Source organism: Ranitomeya imitator, chromosome 4 (assembly GCF_032444005.1).
Source record: "Ranitomeya imitator isolate aRanImi1 chromosome 4, aRanImi1.pri, whole genome shotgun sequence".
NCBI lineage: Eukaryota > Metazoa > Chordata > Amphibia > Anura > Dendrobatidae > Ranitomeya > Ranitomeya imitator.
Window position 1 is genome coordinate 282,280,392 of NC_091285.1, and position 14,253 is coordinate 282,294,644.

General features: G+C 41.8%; 1 protein-coding gene across 3 annotated transcripts in view; it reads left to right on the top strand.

The window, feature by feature from the left end:
- The window catches only part of HMGA2 (high mobility group AT-hook 2), a 353,027-nt gene that overhangs the window by 73,227 nt on the left and 265,547 nt on the right, over nucleotides 1-14,253 (top strand). For all 3 annotated transcript variants that reach the window (XM_069764688.1, XM_069764690.1, XM_069764689.1), the window contains exon 3: nucleotides 5,047-5,097. In XM_069764688.1, coding sequence (XP_069620789.1) covers nucleotides 5,047-5,097 — 51 coding nt within the window. The remainder of the gene's footprint in view (nucleotides 1-5,046; nucleotides 5,098-14,253) is intronic.

Consider the following 14,253-nt stretch of genomic DNA (forward strand, 5'->3'; position numbering starts at 1 on the left):
GTCTTTCAGTGTGTGACGGCTGCCAATCATAAAAATCCGCTAAAAAACCCGCTATAAAAGTAAATCAAACCCCCCTTCATCACCCCCTTAGTTAGGGAAAAATTAAAAAAATGTATTTATTTCCATTTTCCCATTAGGGCTAGGGTTAGAGTTAGGGCTAGGGTTAGGGCTAGGGCTAGGGTTAGGGCTAGGGTTAGGGCTAGGGTTAGGGTTAGGGCTAGGGCTAGGGTTAGGGTTAGGGCTAGGGTTAGGGCTAGGGTTAGGGCTAGGGTTAGGGCTAGGGTTAGGGCTAGGGTTAGGGCTAGGGTTAGGATTAGGGTTAGGGCTAGGGTTAGGGCTAGGGCTACAGTTTGGGTTGGGGCTAAAGTTACAGTTAGGGTTTAGATTACATTTACGGTTGGGAATAGGGTTGGGATTAGGGTTAGGGGTGTGTCAGGGTTAGAGGTGTTGTTAGGGTTACTGTTGGGATTAGGGTTAGGGATGTGTTTGGATTAGGGTTTCAGTTATAATTGGGGGGTTTCCACTGTTTAGGCACATCAGGGGCTCTCCAAACGCGACATGGCGTCCGATCTCAATTCCAGCCAATTCTGCGTTGAAAAAGTAAAACAGTGCTTCTTCCCTTCCGAGCTCTCCCGTGTGCCCAAACAGGGGTTTACCCCAACATATGGGGTATCAGCGTACTCAGGACAAATAGGACAACAACTTTTGGGGTCCAATTTCTCCTGCTACCCTTGGGAAAATACAAAACTCGGGGCTAAAACATATTTTTTGTGGGGAAAAAAAAGATTTTTTATTTTCACGGCTCTGCGTTATAAACTGTAGTGAAACACTTGGGGGTTCAAAGTTCTCACAACACATCTAGATTAGTTCCCTGGGGGGTCTAGTTTCCAATATGGGGTCACTTGTGGGGGGTTTCTACTGTTTAGGTACATTAGGGGTTCTGCAAACGCAATGTGACGTCTGCAGACCATTCCATCTAAGTCTGCATTCCAAATGGCGCTCCTTCCCTTCCGAGCTCTGCCATGCGCTCAAACGTTGGTTTCCCCCAACATACGGGGTATCAGCGTACTCAGGACAAATTGGACAACAACTTTTGGGGTCGAATTTCTCCTCTTACCCTCGGGAAAATACAAAACTGGGGGCTAAAAAATAATTTTGGGGGGAAAGATTTTTTTTTTTAATTTTCACGGCTCTGCGTTACAAACTGTAGTGAAACACTTGGGGGTTCAAAGATATCACAACACATCTAGATGAGTTCCTTAGGGGGTCTAGTTTCCAAAATGGTGTCACTTGTGGGAGGTTTCTACTGTTTAGGTACATTAGGGGCTCTGCAAATGCAATGTGACACCTGCAGACCATTCCATCTAAGTCCTCATTCCAAATGGAGCTCCTTCCCTTCCGAGCCCTCCCATGCGCCCAAACAGTGGTTCCCCCCCACATATGGGGTATCAGCGCACTCAGGACAAATTGGACAACAAATTGTGGGGTCGAATTTCTCCTTTTACCCTCGGGAAAATACAAAACTGGGGGCTAAAAAATAATTTTTGTGGGAAAAAATTTTTTTTTTATTTTTACGGCTCTCCATTATAAACTTCTGTGAAGCCCTTGGTGGGTCAAAGCGCTCAGCACACATCTAGATAAGTTCCTAAGGGGGTCTACTTTCCAAAATGGTGTCACTTGTGGGGGGTTTCTACTGTTTAGGTACATTAGGGGCTCTGCAAACGCAATGTGACACCTGCAGACCATTCCATCTAAGTCTGCATTCAAATGGCACTCCTTCCCTTCTGAGCCCTCCCATGTGCCCAAACAGTGGTTCCCCCCACATATGGTGTATCATCGCACTCAGGACAAATTGGGCAACAAATTTTGGGGTCCAATTTCTCCTGTTACCCTCAGGAAAATACAAAACTGGGGGCTAAAAAAATAATTTTTGTGGGAAAAAAATTTTGTTTTATTTTTACGGCTCTGCATTATAAACTTCTGTGAAGCACTTGGTGGGTCAAAGTGCTCACCACACCTCTAGATAAGTTCCTTAGGGGGTCTACTTTCCAAAATGGTGTCATTTGTGGGGGGTTTCAATGTTTAGGCACATCAGTGGCTCTTCAAACGCAACATGGCGTCCCATCTCAATTCCTGTCAATTTAGCTTTGAAAAGTCAAACGGCGCTCCTTCCCTTCCGAGCTCTCCCATCCACCCAAACAGTGGTTTACCCCCACATATGGGGTATCCGCGTACTCAGGACAAATTGTACAACAACTTTTGGGGTCCAATTTCTTCTCTTACCCTTGGGAAAATAAAAAATTGGGGGCAAAAAGATAATTTTTGTGAAAAAATATGATTTTTTATTTTTACGGTTCTACATTATAAACTTCTGTGAAGCACTTGGTGGGTCAAAGTGCTCACCACACCTCTAGATAAGTTCCTTAGGGGGTCTACTTTCCAAAATGGTGTCACTTGTGGGGGGTTTCAATGTTTAGGCACATCAGTGGCTCTTCAAACGCAACATGACGTCCCATCTTAATTCCTGTCAATTTTGCATTGAAAAGTCAAACGGCGCTCCTTCCCTTCCGAGCTCTCCCATCCGCCCAAACAGTGGTTTACCCCCACATATGGGCTATCAGCGTACTCAGGACAAATTGTACAACAACTTTTGGGGTCCAATTTCTTCTCTTACCCTTGGGAAAATAAAAAATTGGGGGCGAAAAGATAATTTTTGTGAAAAAATATGATTTTTTATTTTTACGGTTCTACATTATAAACTTCTGTGAAGCACTTGTTGGGTCAAAGTGCTCACCACACCTCTAGATAAGTTCCTTAGGGGGTCTACTTTCCAAAATGGTGTCACTTGTGGGGGGTTTCAATGTTTAGCCACATCAGGGGCTCTCCAAACGAAACATGGCGTCCCATCTCAATTCCAGTCAATTTTGCATTGAAAAGTCAAATGGCGCTCCTTCGCTTCCGAGCTCTGCCATGCGCCCAAACAGTGGTTTACCCCCACATGTGGGGTATTGGCATACTCAGGACAAATTGTACAACAATGTTTGGGGTCCATTTTCTCCTGTTACCCTTGGTAAAATAAAACAAATTGGAGCTGAATTACATTTTTTGTGAAAAAAAGTTAAATGTTCATTTTTATTTAAACATTCAAAAAATTCCTGTGAAGCACCAGAAGGGTTAATAAACTTCTTGAATATGGTTTTGAGCACCTTGAGGGGTGTAGTTTTTAGAATGGTGTCACACTTGGGTATTTTCTATCATATAGACCCCTCAAAATGACTTCAAATGAGATGTGGTCCCTAAAATAAAATGGTGTTGTAGAAATGAGAAATTGCTGGTCAACTTTTAACCCTTATAACTCCCTAACAAAAAAAAATTTTGGTTCCAAAATTGTGCTGATGTAAAGTAGACATGTGGGAAATGTTACTTATTAAGTATTTTGTGTGACATATCTCTGTGATTTAATTGCATAAAAATTCAAAGTTGGAAAATTGCGAAATTTTCATAATTTTCGCCAAATTTCCGTTTTTTTCACAAATAAACGCAGGTACTATCAAATAATTTTTACCATTGTCATGAAGTACAATATGTCACGAGAAAACAATGTCAGAATCACCAGGATCCATTGAAGCGTTCCAGAGTTATAACCTCATAAAGGGACAGTGGTCAGAATTGTAAAAATTGGCCCGGTCATTAACGTGCAAACCACCCTTGGGGGTAAAGGGGTTAATCTTGTATAGATAATCATTTTTTGTTTTTTTTACTCTTCTTTTGTGTTGACATTTTCTGTGTTTTTTTTTCCATCGAAGGAGCTATGTAAATGCTTGTTTTTTGGCGCCTCAAGTTGACGTTTTTAATGATAGCAATATGGGATACATAATACGTTTTCATAAGTTTTGATGCACTTTTTTTGGAGGGAAGTATGACCGAAAAAGCACAATTCTAGCGTTTTTTTTATTTTTTATTTTCTCTGTCATCTACTGTATGGGTTAGCTAATGTTATAGTTTGACTGACTACAATTTTACAGATTTGGTGATGCCAAATATGTTCATTGTTTTTTCCATTTCTTTATTTTTTATTCAGGTAAAAAGAGGTGATTTGCTGCAATTTTTTGAGGTGAAAGACTTATAAAGGAAGAACCTATACATTTTATTTCTGCTTTCACCACATTTTATTTCTACAATTAAGCATTCTGATCAACTAATATGTTCCCACACTGCACAGAAATATGTTCTCTATTTACAAGTTTTTGCCATAATTTCAGATCTCTTAAGTTTTAACAGGGAATAGTTTACAGTGATTTTATTGCAGATACAGAAGGCAACTTTGTAAGTAGCAAAAACCTGGTTACAGAATCCCTTTAAATGGAACCTGTCACCTTCAAAATGGAAGTTGAGCTAAGCCCACCGGCATCAGGGGCTTATCTACAGCATTCTGGAATGCTGTAGATAAGCCCCCCCGATGTATCCTGAAAGATGAGAAAAAGAGGTTAGATTATACTCACCCAGGGGTCATTCCCGCTGCAGTCTGGTCCGATGGGTGTCGCGGGCCAGTCCAGCACCTCCCATCTTCTTAAGATGGCGTCCTCTTGTCTTCACGCTGCAGCTCCGGCGCAGGCTTACTTTGTCTGCCCTGTTGAGGGCAGAGCAAAGTACTGCAGTGCGCAGTCGCCGGGCCTCTCTGATCTTTCCCGGGCTGTAGGTAAGCCCCTGATGCCGGTGGGCTTGGCTCAACTTCCATTTTGGGGGTGACAGGTTCCCTTTAATATTTAGTGACAAATACTTGCATACTAGATTAGTTTATACATTGGATATACATTGTAGATTAAAACCAAGGTATTCAAGTAATAACTACTGCATTGTATTTAAGCATGTATAGAGTTTGTATATAGACAACTTAAAAATGTGTTTCTATGCATTCAAGGTAAAAATGTAGTTCTTTTTAGCAATGTTATTACAGAGATAGATCATCATTAATTTTGTTTTTCCATATACTGTTTAGTATCCCATAGTGTTTCTCATATATTTATATATTTTCTTTCATTTAAGAAAGAAGAGGGCAGTGGTGAAAAGCGTCCAAGAGGACGTCCAAGAAAATGGGTTAGTATTGACTAATTTACTGTATATGTTCAAGCATTCATCGTCATAGATAATTTGGGAGAATTTGCTGAAATAAGCATTCACCCAACAGGTATCTAATGTTTGTAACTCTTTTTTAACCCCTTAGCGACCGCCGATACGCCTTTTAACGGCGGCCGCTAAGGGTACTTAAACCACAGCGCCGTTAATTAACGGCGCTGTGGAAAAAGTAAATTGCACCCCCCAGAGTCAGATTTTCTCCAGGGTCTCGGCTGCCGAGGGTAGCCGAGACCCCAGAGAACATGATTCGGGTTTTTTTTAACCCACCCCGCACTTGCGATCGACGGTAATTAACCGTTTACCGGCGATCGCAAAAAAAAAAAAAAACGCGATCTTTTTAATTTCTCTGTCCTCCGATGTGATCGCACATCGGAGGACAGAGAAAAGGGGTCCCAGGTGGCCCCCCAATACTCACCTATCTCCCCCGATGCTCCTCGTGTCTCCCGGTGGGTGCCGCCATCTTCAAAATGGCGGGCGCATGCGCAGTGCGCCCACCGGCCGGCCCCGCGAGAATCTTTGGGGTCTCGGCTGCCGGGGGTAGCCGAGACCCCAAAGAGCATGATTGGGGTCGGTTTTAGCGACCCCTGTTTTGCGATCGCCGGTAATTAACTGTTTACCGGCGACCGCAAAAAAAAACAAAACGTCAAAGTGTAATTCTCTGTCCTCTGATGTGATCGCACATCAGAGGACAGAGAAATAGGGGGATTCGGGGACCCTGCCATACTCACCTGTGTCCCTGGGTCCTTCTGCTGCTCCTCCTGGCTGCCGGCTTCTTCCTCCGGTAAGAAAATGGCGGGCGCATGCGCAGTGCGCCCGCCATCTGTCTCCATCTGCCGGCCGGCAGGAGAAGAGCAGTTGGGGCTAAAATTAGGGGTAGGGTTAGGGCTAGGGGTAGGGTTAGGGTTGGGGTTAGGGTTAGGGGTAGGGTTAGGGCTAGGGTTAGGGGTAGGGCTAGGGTTAGGGGTAGGGTTAGGGCTAGGATTAGGGTTGGGGCTAAATTTAGAGTTAGGGTTGGCGCTAAATTTAGGTTTAGGCTTCTTTCACACTTACGTCGGTACGGGGCCGTCGCAATGCATCGGCCCGACATACCGACACACGTTGTGAAAATTGTGCACAACGTGGGCAGCGGATGAAGTTTTTCAACGCTTCCGCTGCCCAATCTATGTCCTGGGGAGGAGGGGGCGGAGTTACGGCCACGCATGCGCGGTCAGAAATGGCGGATGCGACGTACAAAAAAACGTTACATTGAACGTTTTTTTGTGCTGACGGTCCGCCAAAACACTGATCCAGTGCACGACGGACGCGACGTGTGGCCATCCGTCACGATCCGTCGGCAATACAAGTCTATGGGCAAAAAACGCATCCTGCGGGCACATTTGCAGGATCCGTTTCTTGTCCAAAACGACGGATTGCGACGGATGCCAAACAACGCAAGTGTGAAAGTAGCCTTAGGATTAGGGTTGGGGCTAAAGTTAGGGCTAGGGTTGGGGCTAAAGTTAGGGTTAGGGTTTGGATTAGGGTTGGTATTAGGGTTAGGGTTGGCATTAGGGTTACGCTTGGGATTAGGGTTAGGGTTGTGATTAGGGGTGTATTGGGATTAGGGTTAGGTTGGAGGTTAGGGTTGAGATTAGGATTAGGGGTGTGTTGGATTTAGGGTTTTGATTAGGGTTATGGTTAGGGTTGACATTAGGGTTGTTTTGGGGTAAGGGTTGTGATTATGGTTAGGGTTAGTGATTAGGATTATGGATCAGGTTGGGATTAGGGTTAGGGGTGTGTTGGGGTTAGGGTTGGAGCTAGAATTGGGGGGTTTCCACTGTTTAGGTACATCAGGGGGTCTCCAAACACGACAGCCAATTTTGCGCTCAAAAAGTCAAATGGTGCTCCCTCCCTTCTGAGCTCTGCCGTGCGCCCAAACAGTGGGTTACCCCCACATATGGGGCATCAGCATACTCGGGATAAATTGGACAACAACTTCTGGGGTCCAATTTCTCTTGTTACCCTTGTGAAAATAAAAACTTGGGGGCTACAAAATCCTTTTTGTGGAATAATATATATATATATTTTTTTATGACTCTGCATTATAAACTTCTGTGAAGCACTTGGGCATTCAAAGTTCTCACCACACATCTAGATAAGTTCCTTGGGGGGTCTAGTTTCCAAAATGGGGTCACTTGTGGGGGGTTACTACAGTTTAGGTACATCAGGGGCTCTGCAATCGCAACATAATGCCCACAGACCATTCTATCAAAGTCTGAATTCCAAAAAGGCGCTCCTTCCCTTCCGAGCTCTGCCGTGCGCCCAAACAGTGGTTTACCCCCACATATGGGGTACCAGCATACTCAGGACAAATTGCACAACAACTTTTGGGGTCCAATTTCTCTTGTTACCCTTGTGAAAATAAAAACTTGGGGGCTAAAAAATCTTTTTTGTGGAAAAAAAAATATTTTTTATTTTCACGACTCTGCATTATAAACTTCTGTGAAGCACTTGGGCATTCAAAGTTCTCACCACACATCTAGATAAGTTCCTTGGGGGGTCTAGTTTCCAAAATGGGGTCAATTGTGGGGGATTTCTACTGTTTAGGCACATCAGGGGCTCTCCAAACGCGACATGGCGTCCAATCTCAATTCCAGCCAATTCTACATTGAAAAAGTAAAACGGCACTCCTTCTCTTCCAAGCTCTGCGGTGCGCCCTAACAGTGGTTTACCCCCACATATTGGGTATCGACGTACTCAGGAGAAATTGCACAACAACTTTTGTGGTCTAATTTCTCCTGTTACCCTTGTGAAAATAAAAATTTGTGGGCAAAAAGATCATTTTTGTAGGAAAAATGCGTTTTTTTGTTTTGTTTTTTTTTCACGGCTCTACATTAAAAACTTCTGTGAAGCACATGGGGGTTCAAAGTGCTCACCACACATCTAGATAAGTTCCTTAAGGGGTCTAGTTTCCAAAATGGTGTCACTTGTGGGGGGATTCCACTGTTTAGGCACATCAGGGGCTCTCTAAACGTGACATGGCGTCCAATCTCAATTCCAGCCAATTCTGCATTGAAAAAGTCAAACGGCGCTCCTTCACTTCTAAGTTCTGCGGTGCGCCCAAAAAGTGGTTTACCCCCACATATGGGGTATTGGCGTATTCAGGAGAAATTGCATAACAAAATTTATGGTTACATTTCTGTTTTTACACTTGTGAAAATAAAAAAAAATGGTTCTGAATTAAGATGTTTGCAAAAAAAAAGTTAAATGTTCATTTTTTCCTTCCACATTGTTTCAGTTCCTGTGAAGCACGTAAAGGGTTAATAAACTTCTTGAATGTGGTTTTGAGAACCTTGAGGGGTGTAGTTTTTAGAATGGTGTCACACTTCATTATTTTCTATCATATAGACCCCTCAAAATGACTTCAAATGTGATGTGGTCCCTAAAAAAAAATGGTGTTGTAAAAATGAGAAATTGCTGGTCAACTTTTAACCCTTATAACTCCCTAACAAAAAAAAATTTTGTTTCCAAAATTGTGCTGATGTAAAGTAGACATGTGGGAAATGTTATTTATTAACTATTTTTCATGACATATCTCTCTGATTTAAGGGCATAAAAATACAAAGTTTGAAAATTGCAAAATTTTTAAAATTTTCGCCATATTTCCGATTTTTTCATAAATAATCGCAAGTAATATCGAAGAAATGTTACCACTAACATGAAGTACAATATGTCACGAAAAAACAGTCTCAGAATCAGCGGGATCCGTTGAAGCGTTCCAGAGTTATAACCTCATAAAGTGACAGTGGTCAGAATTGCAAAAATTGGCTCGGTCATTAAGTACCAAATTGGCTCTGTCACTAAGGGGTTAAAATGTCATGAGGCAGTTCACTATTTACACAATTTTCATTTGCCACATTTTTCACTCCAGTGTAATTTGTTTTTTTGTTTTCCAGGATTTTTAAGACAAAACCAGGGACATAAACACAGAAAAAGTATAGTAAAACGATTTGCACCTCTTCTGTGCTGTGTCCTAAATGCTGAAAAAAACTGATGCAAAACAATTACCAAAATACTGTCTGTAATCCTCTAGTAGTGTTAGGGTAGGCAAAATAATCTCTCTAGGAAATAAACAGCAAAAAGACATAATTAAGACTTAAAATAATAAATTCCAGCTTTTTTTTTCAGATTAGAAAATGCAATGGACCATAAGGCGCATCCCAAATTTTGGGGTGGAGAATATATATTTTTTAAATTAAATGCTGGTGCGTCTTATAGTCCATTTTAACAGTAGCTTACCCAGGGATGGCGGCAGTGGAGGTCGGTGGTGGAGCGGGGTCACAGGAGGCAGGGTCCCTGCTTCAGGAGGCAGATTGCGGCAGGAGCGGGACGATGCCTGTGCTCTGAGAAGATGTCGGAGCCGGTGAGCGGAGTCCCCTTTTCTCATTGGTTTCCCTGCTGTGGGGTTAGTGAAAATGGCCGCCTCAGGTGGCGCATACGCAGATTATAGGACACCCCCCCATTTTCCTCCCAAATTTGAAGGAAAAAAGGTGTGTCTTATAATCTGAAAAAATACAGTATATTGTATTAAAATGTGTAGAGGCATACCTCCACAATACCCACACAATAATAACTTATTCCACAGGATTGAGCAGACCCAATGTACGCACCATTATCTATCAAAAATGGGGAATAAATAGTAATACTATAATCCCCACAACAGAGGGTGACTACAGTATCAACAATCACACAATGGCAAAGAGTCCAGCAGTGTTATAGGTCCTCCCCACTCTGAGTCTACAATAAGTTTGAGGCTATGTGCACACGTTCAGGTTTTTTCGGTTTTTTTTGTGTTTTTTTCGCGGTAAAAACGCTATAAAAACGAATTAAAAACGCGTACATTATGCATCCTATCATTTAGAATGCATTCTGCATGTTTTGTGCACATGATGCGTTTTTTTCCGCGAAAAAAACGCATCGCGGTAAAAAAAAGCAGCATGTTCATTAATTTTACGGATTTTCTGCGTTTTTCCCGCTATTCTATGCATTTGGGAAAAAAACACATAAAAAACGCACAAAAAAGTGTGAAAACCGCGGTAAAAACGCATGCGGATTTCTGGCAGAAATGTTCGGTTTTTGTCAGGAAAATTTCTGCAAGAATTCCTGACATGTGCACATACCCTTAGACCCACCAATCAGGAAGCAAACGAAAATTGTTATCGATCCACATAATGTATACAGTATATGTCAAGTTATAACAGGGACCATGGATGTATAAATAACATACTGTATACAGCCTCAGGGTAATGACAAGTTATAACAGGGAACATGAATGTATAAATAAAAACATAATGTATAGAGCCCCAGTGCAATTTCAGGATGCAACAGGGACCATAGATGCGTAAGAAAACCCCTTAAAATTTGATGAGAGCACAAATGTCAGATAAATACATAGCCACAATCACAATAAAGCATAGTATGATATATTACAAAAATGACTGAAAGTGTTGACACCCTTTCAATTGTTCCAGAAAATAGAGAATTATTAGACAATATTTCGCACAGAACCCCCAAAATGGACAAAATTGTTGGCACCTTTCCAAAATTGTGCATAACATAACATAACATAACATGTGATGCTCGTTCAAACTCACCTGTAGCAAGTAAGCGGCGTGGGCAATATGAAAATCACTCCTGAAACCAGATAAAAGCAGAAGTTACCGTAACTCAATCTCTGCATTGTGTGTCTGTGTGTGACTCACTAAACACATAGAACACAATGAGGAGAACTGTCTGAGCGCTTGAGAACCAAAATTGTTGAAAAATATTAACAATCTCAAAGTTACAAGTCCATCTCTAGAGATCTTGATGTTCCTTTGTCCACGGTGCACAACATAATCAAGACGTTTACAACCCATGTCACTGGATAATGAAGTGATAAAGAAATTGTCCTGCAGGCTCAGGGAGCACCGGTGTCAGCGCGAACTATCCATCCACATTTGAATTAAATAAAACACTATGGCAGTAAGTAGATGAGTAAGCCAAAATTCTTTTGGGAAAGCGTCTTGTGGACAGATCAAGATACAGCCTTTTGGTAGAGCACATCATTGTACTGTTCGCTGAAAGTGGAATAAGGCCTACAAAGAAAAGATCACAGTACCCTACATTCAAATTTGTTGGTATTTCAAAGATGCTTTGGGGTTGATTTGCTGCATCTGGCACTGGGTGCCTTGACATGTGCATCCATAATGAAATCTGAAGATTACCAAAGGAATTTGGGTCGCAATGTAGTGCCCAGTGTCAGAGAGTTGGGTTGTGTCCTAGGTCATGGGTCTTCCAGCAGGACAATGACCCCAAACATACTTCAAGAAGCACCCAGAAATGGATGGAAACAAATGACTGGATAGTTTTGAAGTGGACAGCAATGAGAGACCGGCTCTAAATTTTATTGAACACCTCTGGAGAGATCTTAAAATTGCTGTTGGGAGAAGGCCCCATTCAAATATGAGAGACCTGGTACAGTTTACAAAAGAGTGGTCCAAAATTCCAAGTGTTAGAAGCTTGTTGATAGTTATAGGAAGTAAAATAAATAAATAAATATTAAATTGACGGTGCCAGCAATTTTTGGGGTTTTGTGTGAAATTATGTCCAATTACCCTTTTTTCTCTGTTTTTTTTGGGATTGTTCCAATACACACAAAATAAATAAACGTGTTTAACAGAATGTGTCTAATTGCAATAATTTTGTGGGATAAATAGCTACCGTATATACTCGAGTATAAGCCGACCCGAGTATAAGCCGACCCTCCTAATTTTGGCACAAAAAACTGGGAAAACTTAATGACTCGAGTATAAGCCTAGGGTGGAAAATGCAGCAGCTACCGGTAATGCTATGTGCACTAGTTCAGGATTTCTCGCAGAAAATTCCTGAGAAAAACCGGACATTTTCTGCAAGAAATCCGCAAGAAAACCGCATGCATTTTGACGCGTTTTTGCCGCGTTTTTTTCCGGACACTTCCCAATGCATTTTGTAGTGGGAAATCCGCAAAAAAACGCAAAATTAAAAGTTTTTACCGCGATGCGTTTTTTTCATAGAAAAAAACGCATCATGTGCACAAAACATGCGGAATTCATTCTAAATGATGGGATGCTTATTGTATGCGTTTTTTTTGCGGTTTTATAGCGTTTTTATCTGGAAAAAAACGCGAAAAAACAGCAACGTGTGCACAGAGCCTAAATGTCAAAAGAGAAACTGTTAAACTAAATAGCCTCCACAAGTATTTTACACAATCAGGTGTTCAGAGTGAAAAAGAAGAAAAGAACACAATGTAATAATAAAATGTAATAATAAAAAATTATTTGTATGTAATGTATAATATATACACACACCGTATATGCTCGAGTATAAGCCAAAACCCCTAATTTTGCCACAAAAAAACTGGGAAAACTTATTGACTCGAGTATAAGCCTAGGGTGGGAAATGCAGCAGCTACCAGTAAATTTAAAAAATAAAAAAATAGATACGAATAAAAGTAAAATTAATTGAGACATCAGTAGGTTAAGTGTTTTTGAATATCCATATTGAATCAGGAGCCCCATATAATGCTCCATACAGTTTATGATGGCCCCATAAGATGCTCCATATTAAAATATTCCCCATATAATCCTGCATAAGGTTAATAATGACCTCCTAAAAGATGCTCCCTAAAGATATTTGCGCCATATAGTGCTGCACAAACGTTGATTATGGCCCCATAAGATGCTCCATAAAGATATTTGCGCCATATAGTGCTGCACAAACGTTGATTATGCCCCATAAGATGCTCCATAAAGATATTTGCGCCATATAATGCTGCACAAACGTTGATTATGCCACATAAGATGCTCCATACAGACACTTGCCCCATATAGTGCTGCACAAACGTTGATTATGGCTCCATATAGACACTTGCCCCATAAAGTGCTGCACAAACGTTGATTATGGCCCCATAAAGACACTTTCCCCATATAGTGCTACACAAACGTTATGGCCCCATAAGATGCTCCTTACAGACACTTGCCCCATTTGCTGTTGCTGCGATAAAAAAAAAAAAAAAAAAATCACATACTCGCCTCTCCGTCACGCAGGCCCCCGGCACTTTCATTATTCACCTGCTCCTCGTTCCGGCGCCGCTCCATCTTCAGCATCTTCTGCACTGACGTTCAGGCAGAGGGTGCGCACTAACCACGTCATCGCGCCCCCTGACCTGAGTGTCACTGCAGAAGATGCTGAAGACGGAGCGGTGCCGGAATGAGGAGCAGGTGAATATCGCGCAGCGCTCCCCTCCTCGTTATACTCACCTGCTCCTGGCGCAGTGCAGTCCCTGCTTCCCCAGCTCCGGCAGCTTCTTCCTGTACTGAGCGGTCACCATTACTGCTCATTACAGTAATGACAACCCAAAATATAGGCGTGACAAAAGGCACTTCCAATATATATGTACTCCTACAAACCGCAACGGAAGCATATGCCAATAAAGGATAAAAGGTCTAATTTTATTTATAACACATAGACATATACATAAACACACGGAGAGTCACAATACAAAAATAACTGCCACTACAAAGTCATGTCCTCCAGACACAAGGCTGTCTCACACAGATACACAGATATATGGGACCAATAATATCTATCAGAAGTGTACAATGCACAAAGAGTAATAGATAATAAACTACAAAGTGTATTTGTGACACTGTATCACACAATAATGAATAGATTAGATAATAGATATATCATAAACCACAGCCTAGTGCTGTATAATCGAGATAACATCATTACTCATTGGACGCCAAGGTGAAAAAATTGTACCTACCAAGGACAGCACAGGCCCCAGATAATACATAAATAAGGTGTCTAGTGACAATAGTAATCTTTTATATATAGCTCATATCTATGGTATAAGGTGCAGGTATATACCCAAGACCAAGCTGTCCTCAATCAGGGCAGAAAAGAGTAAAGTGCCAAGTGACAAAGCAATATAAGCCACCATTAGCGATAACGCATAATGTAGCCAGACATATAAAAAGGCTCAGTGAGGAGAATGATACATGACCTGTGTAGCGGCGTGAATCCCGACGCGTGTTTCGCGTTTAGCTTCTTCTCTGG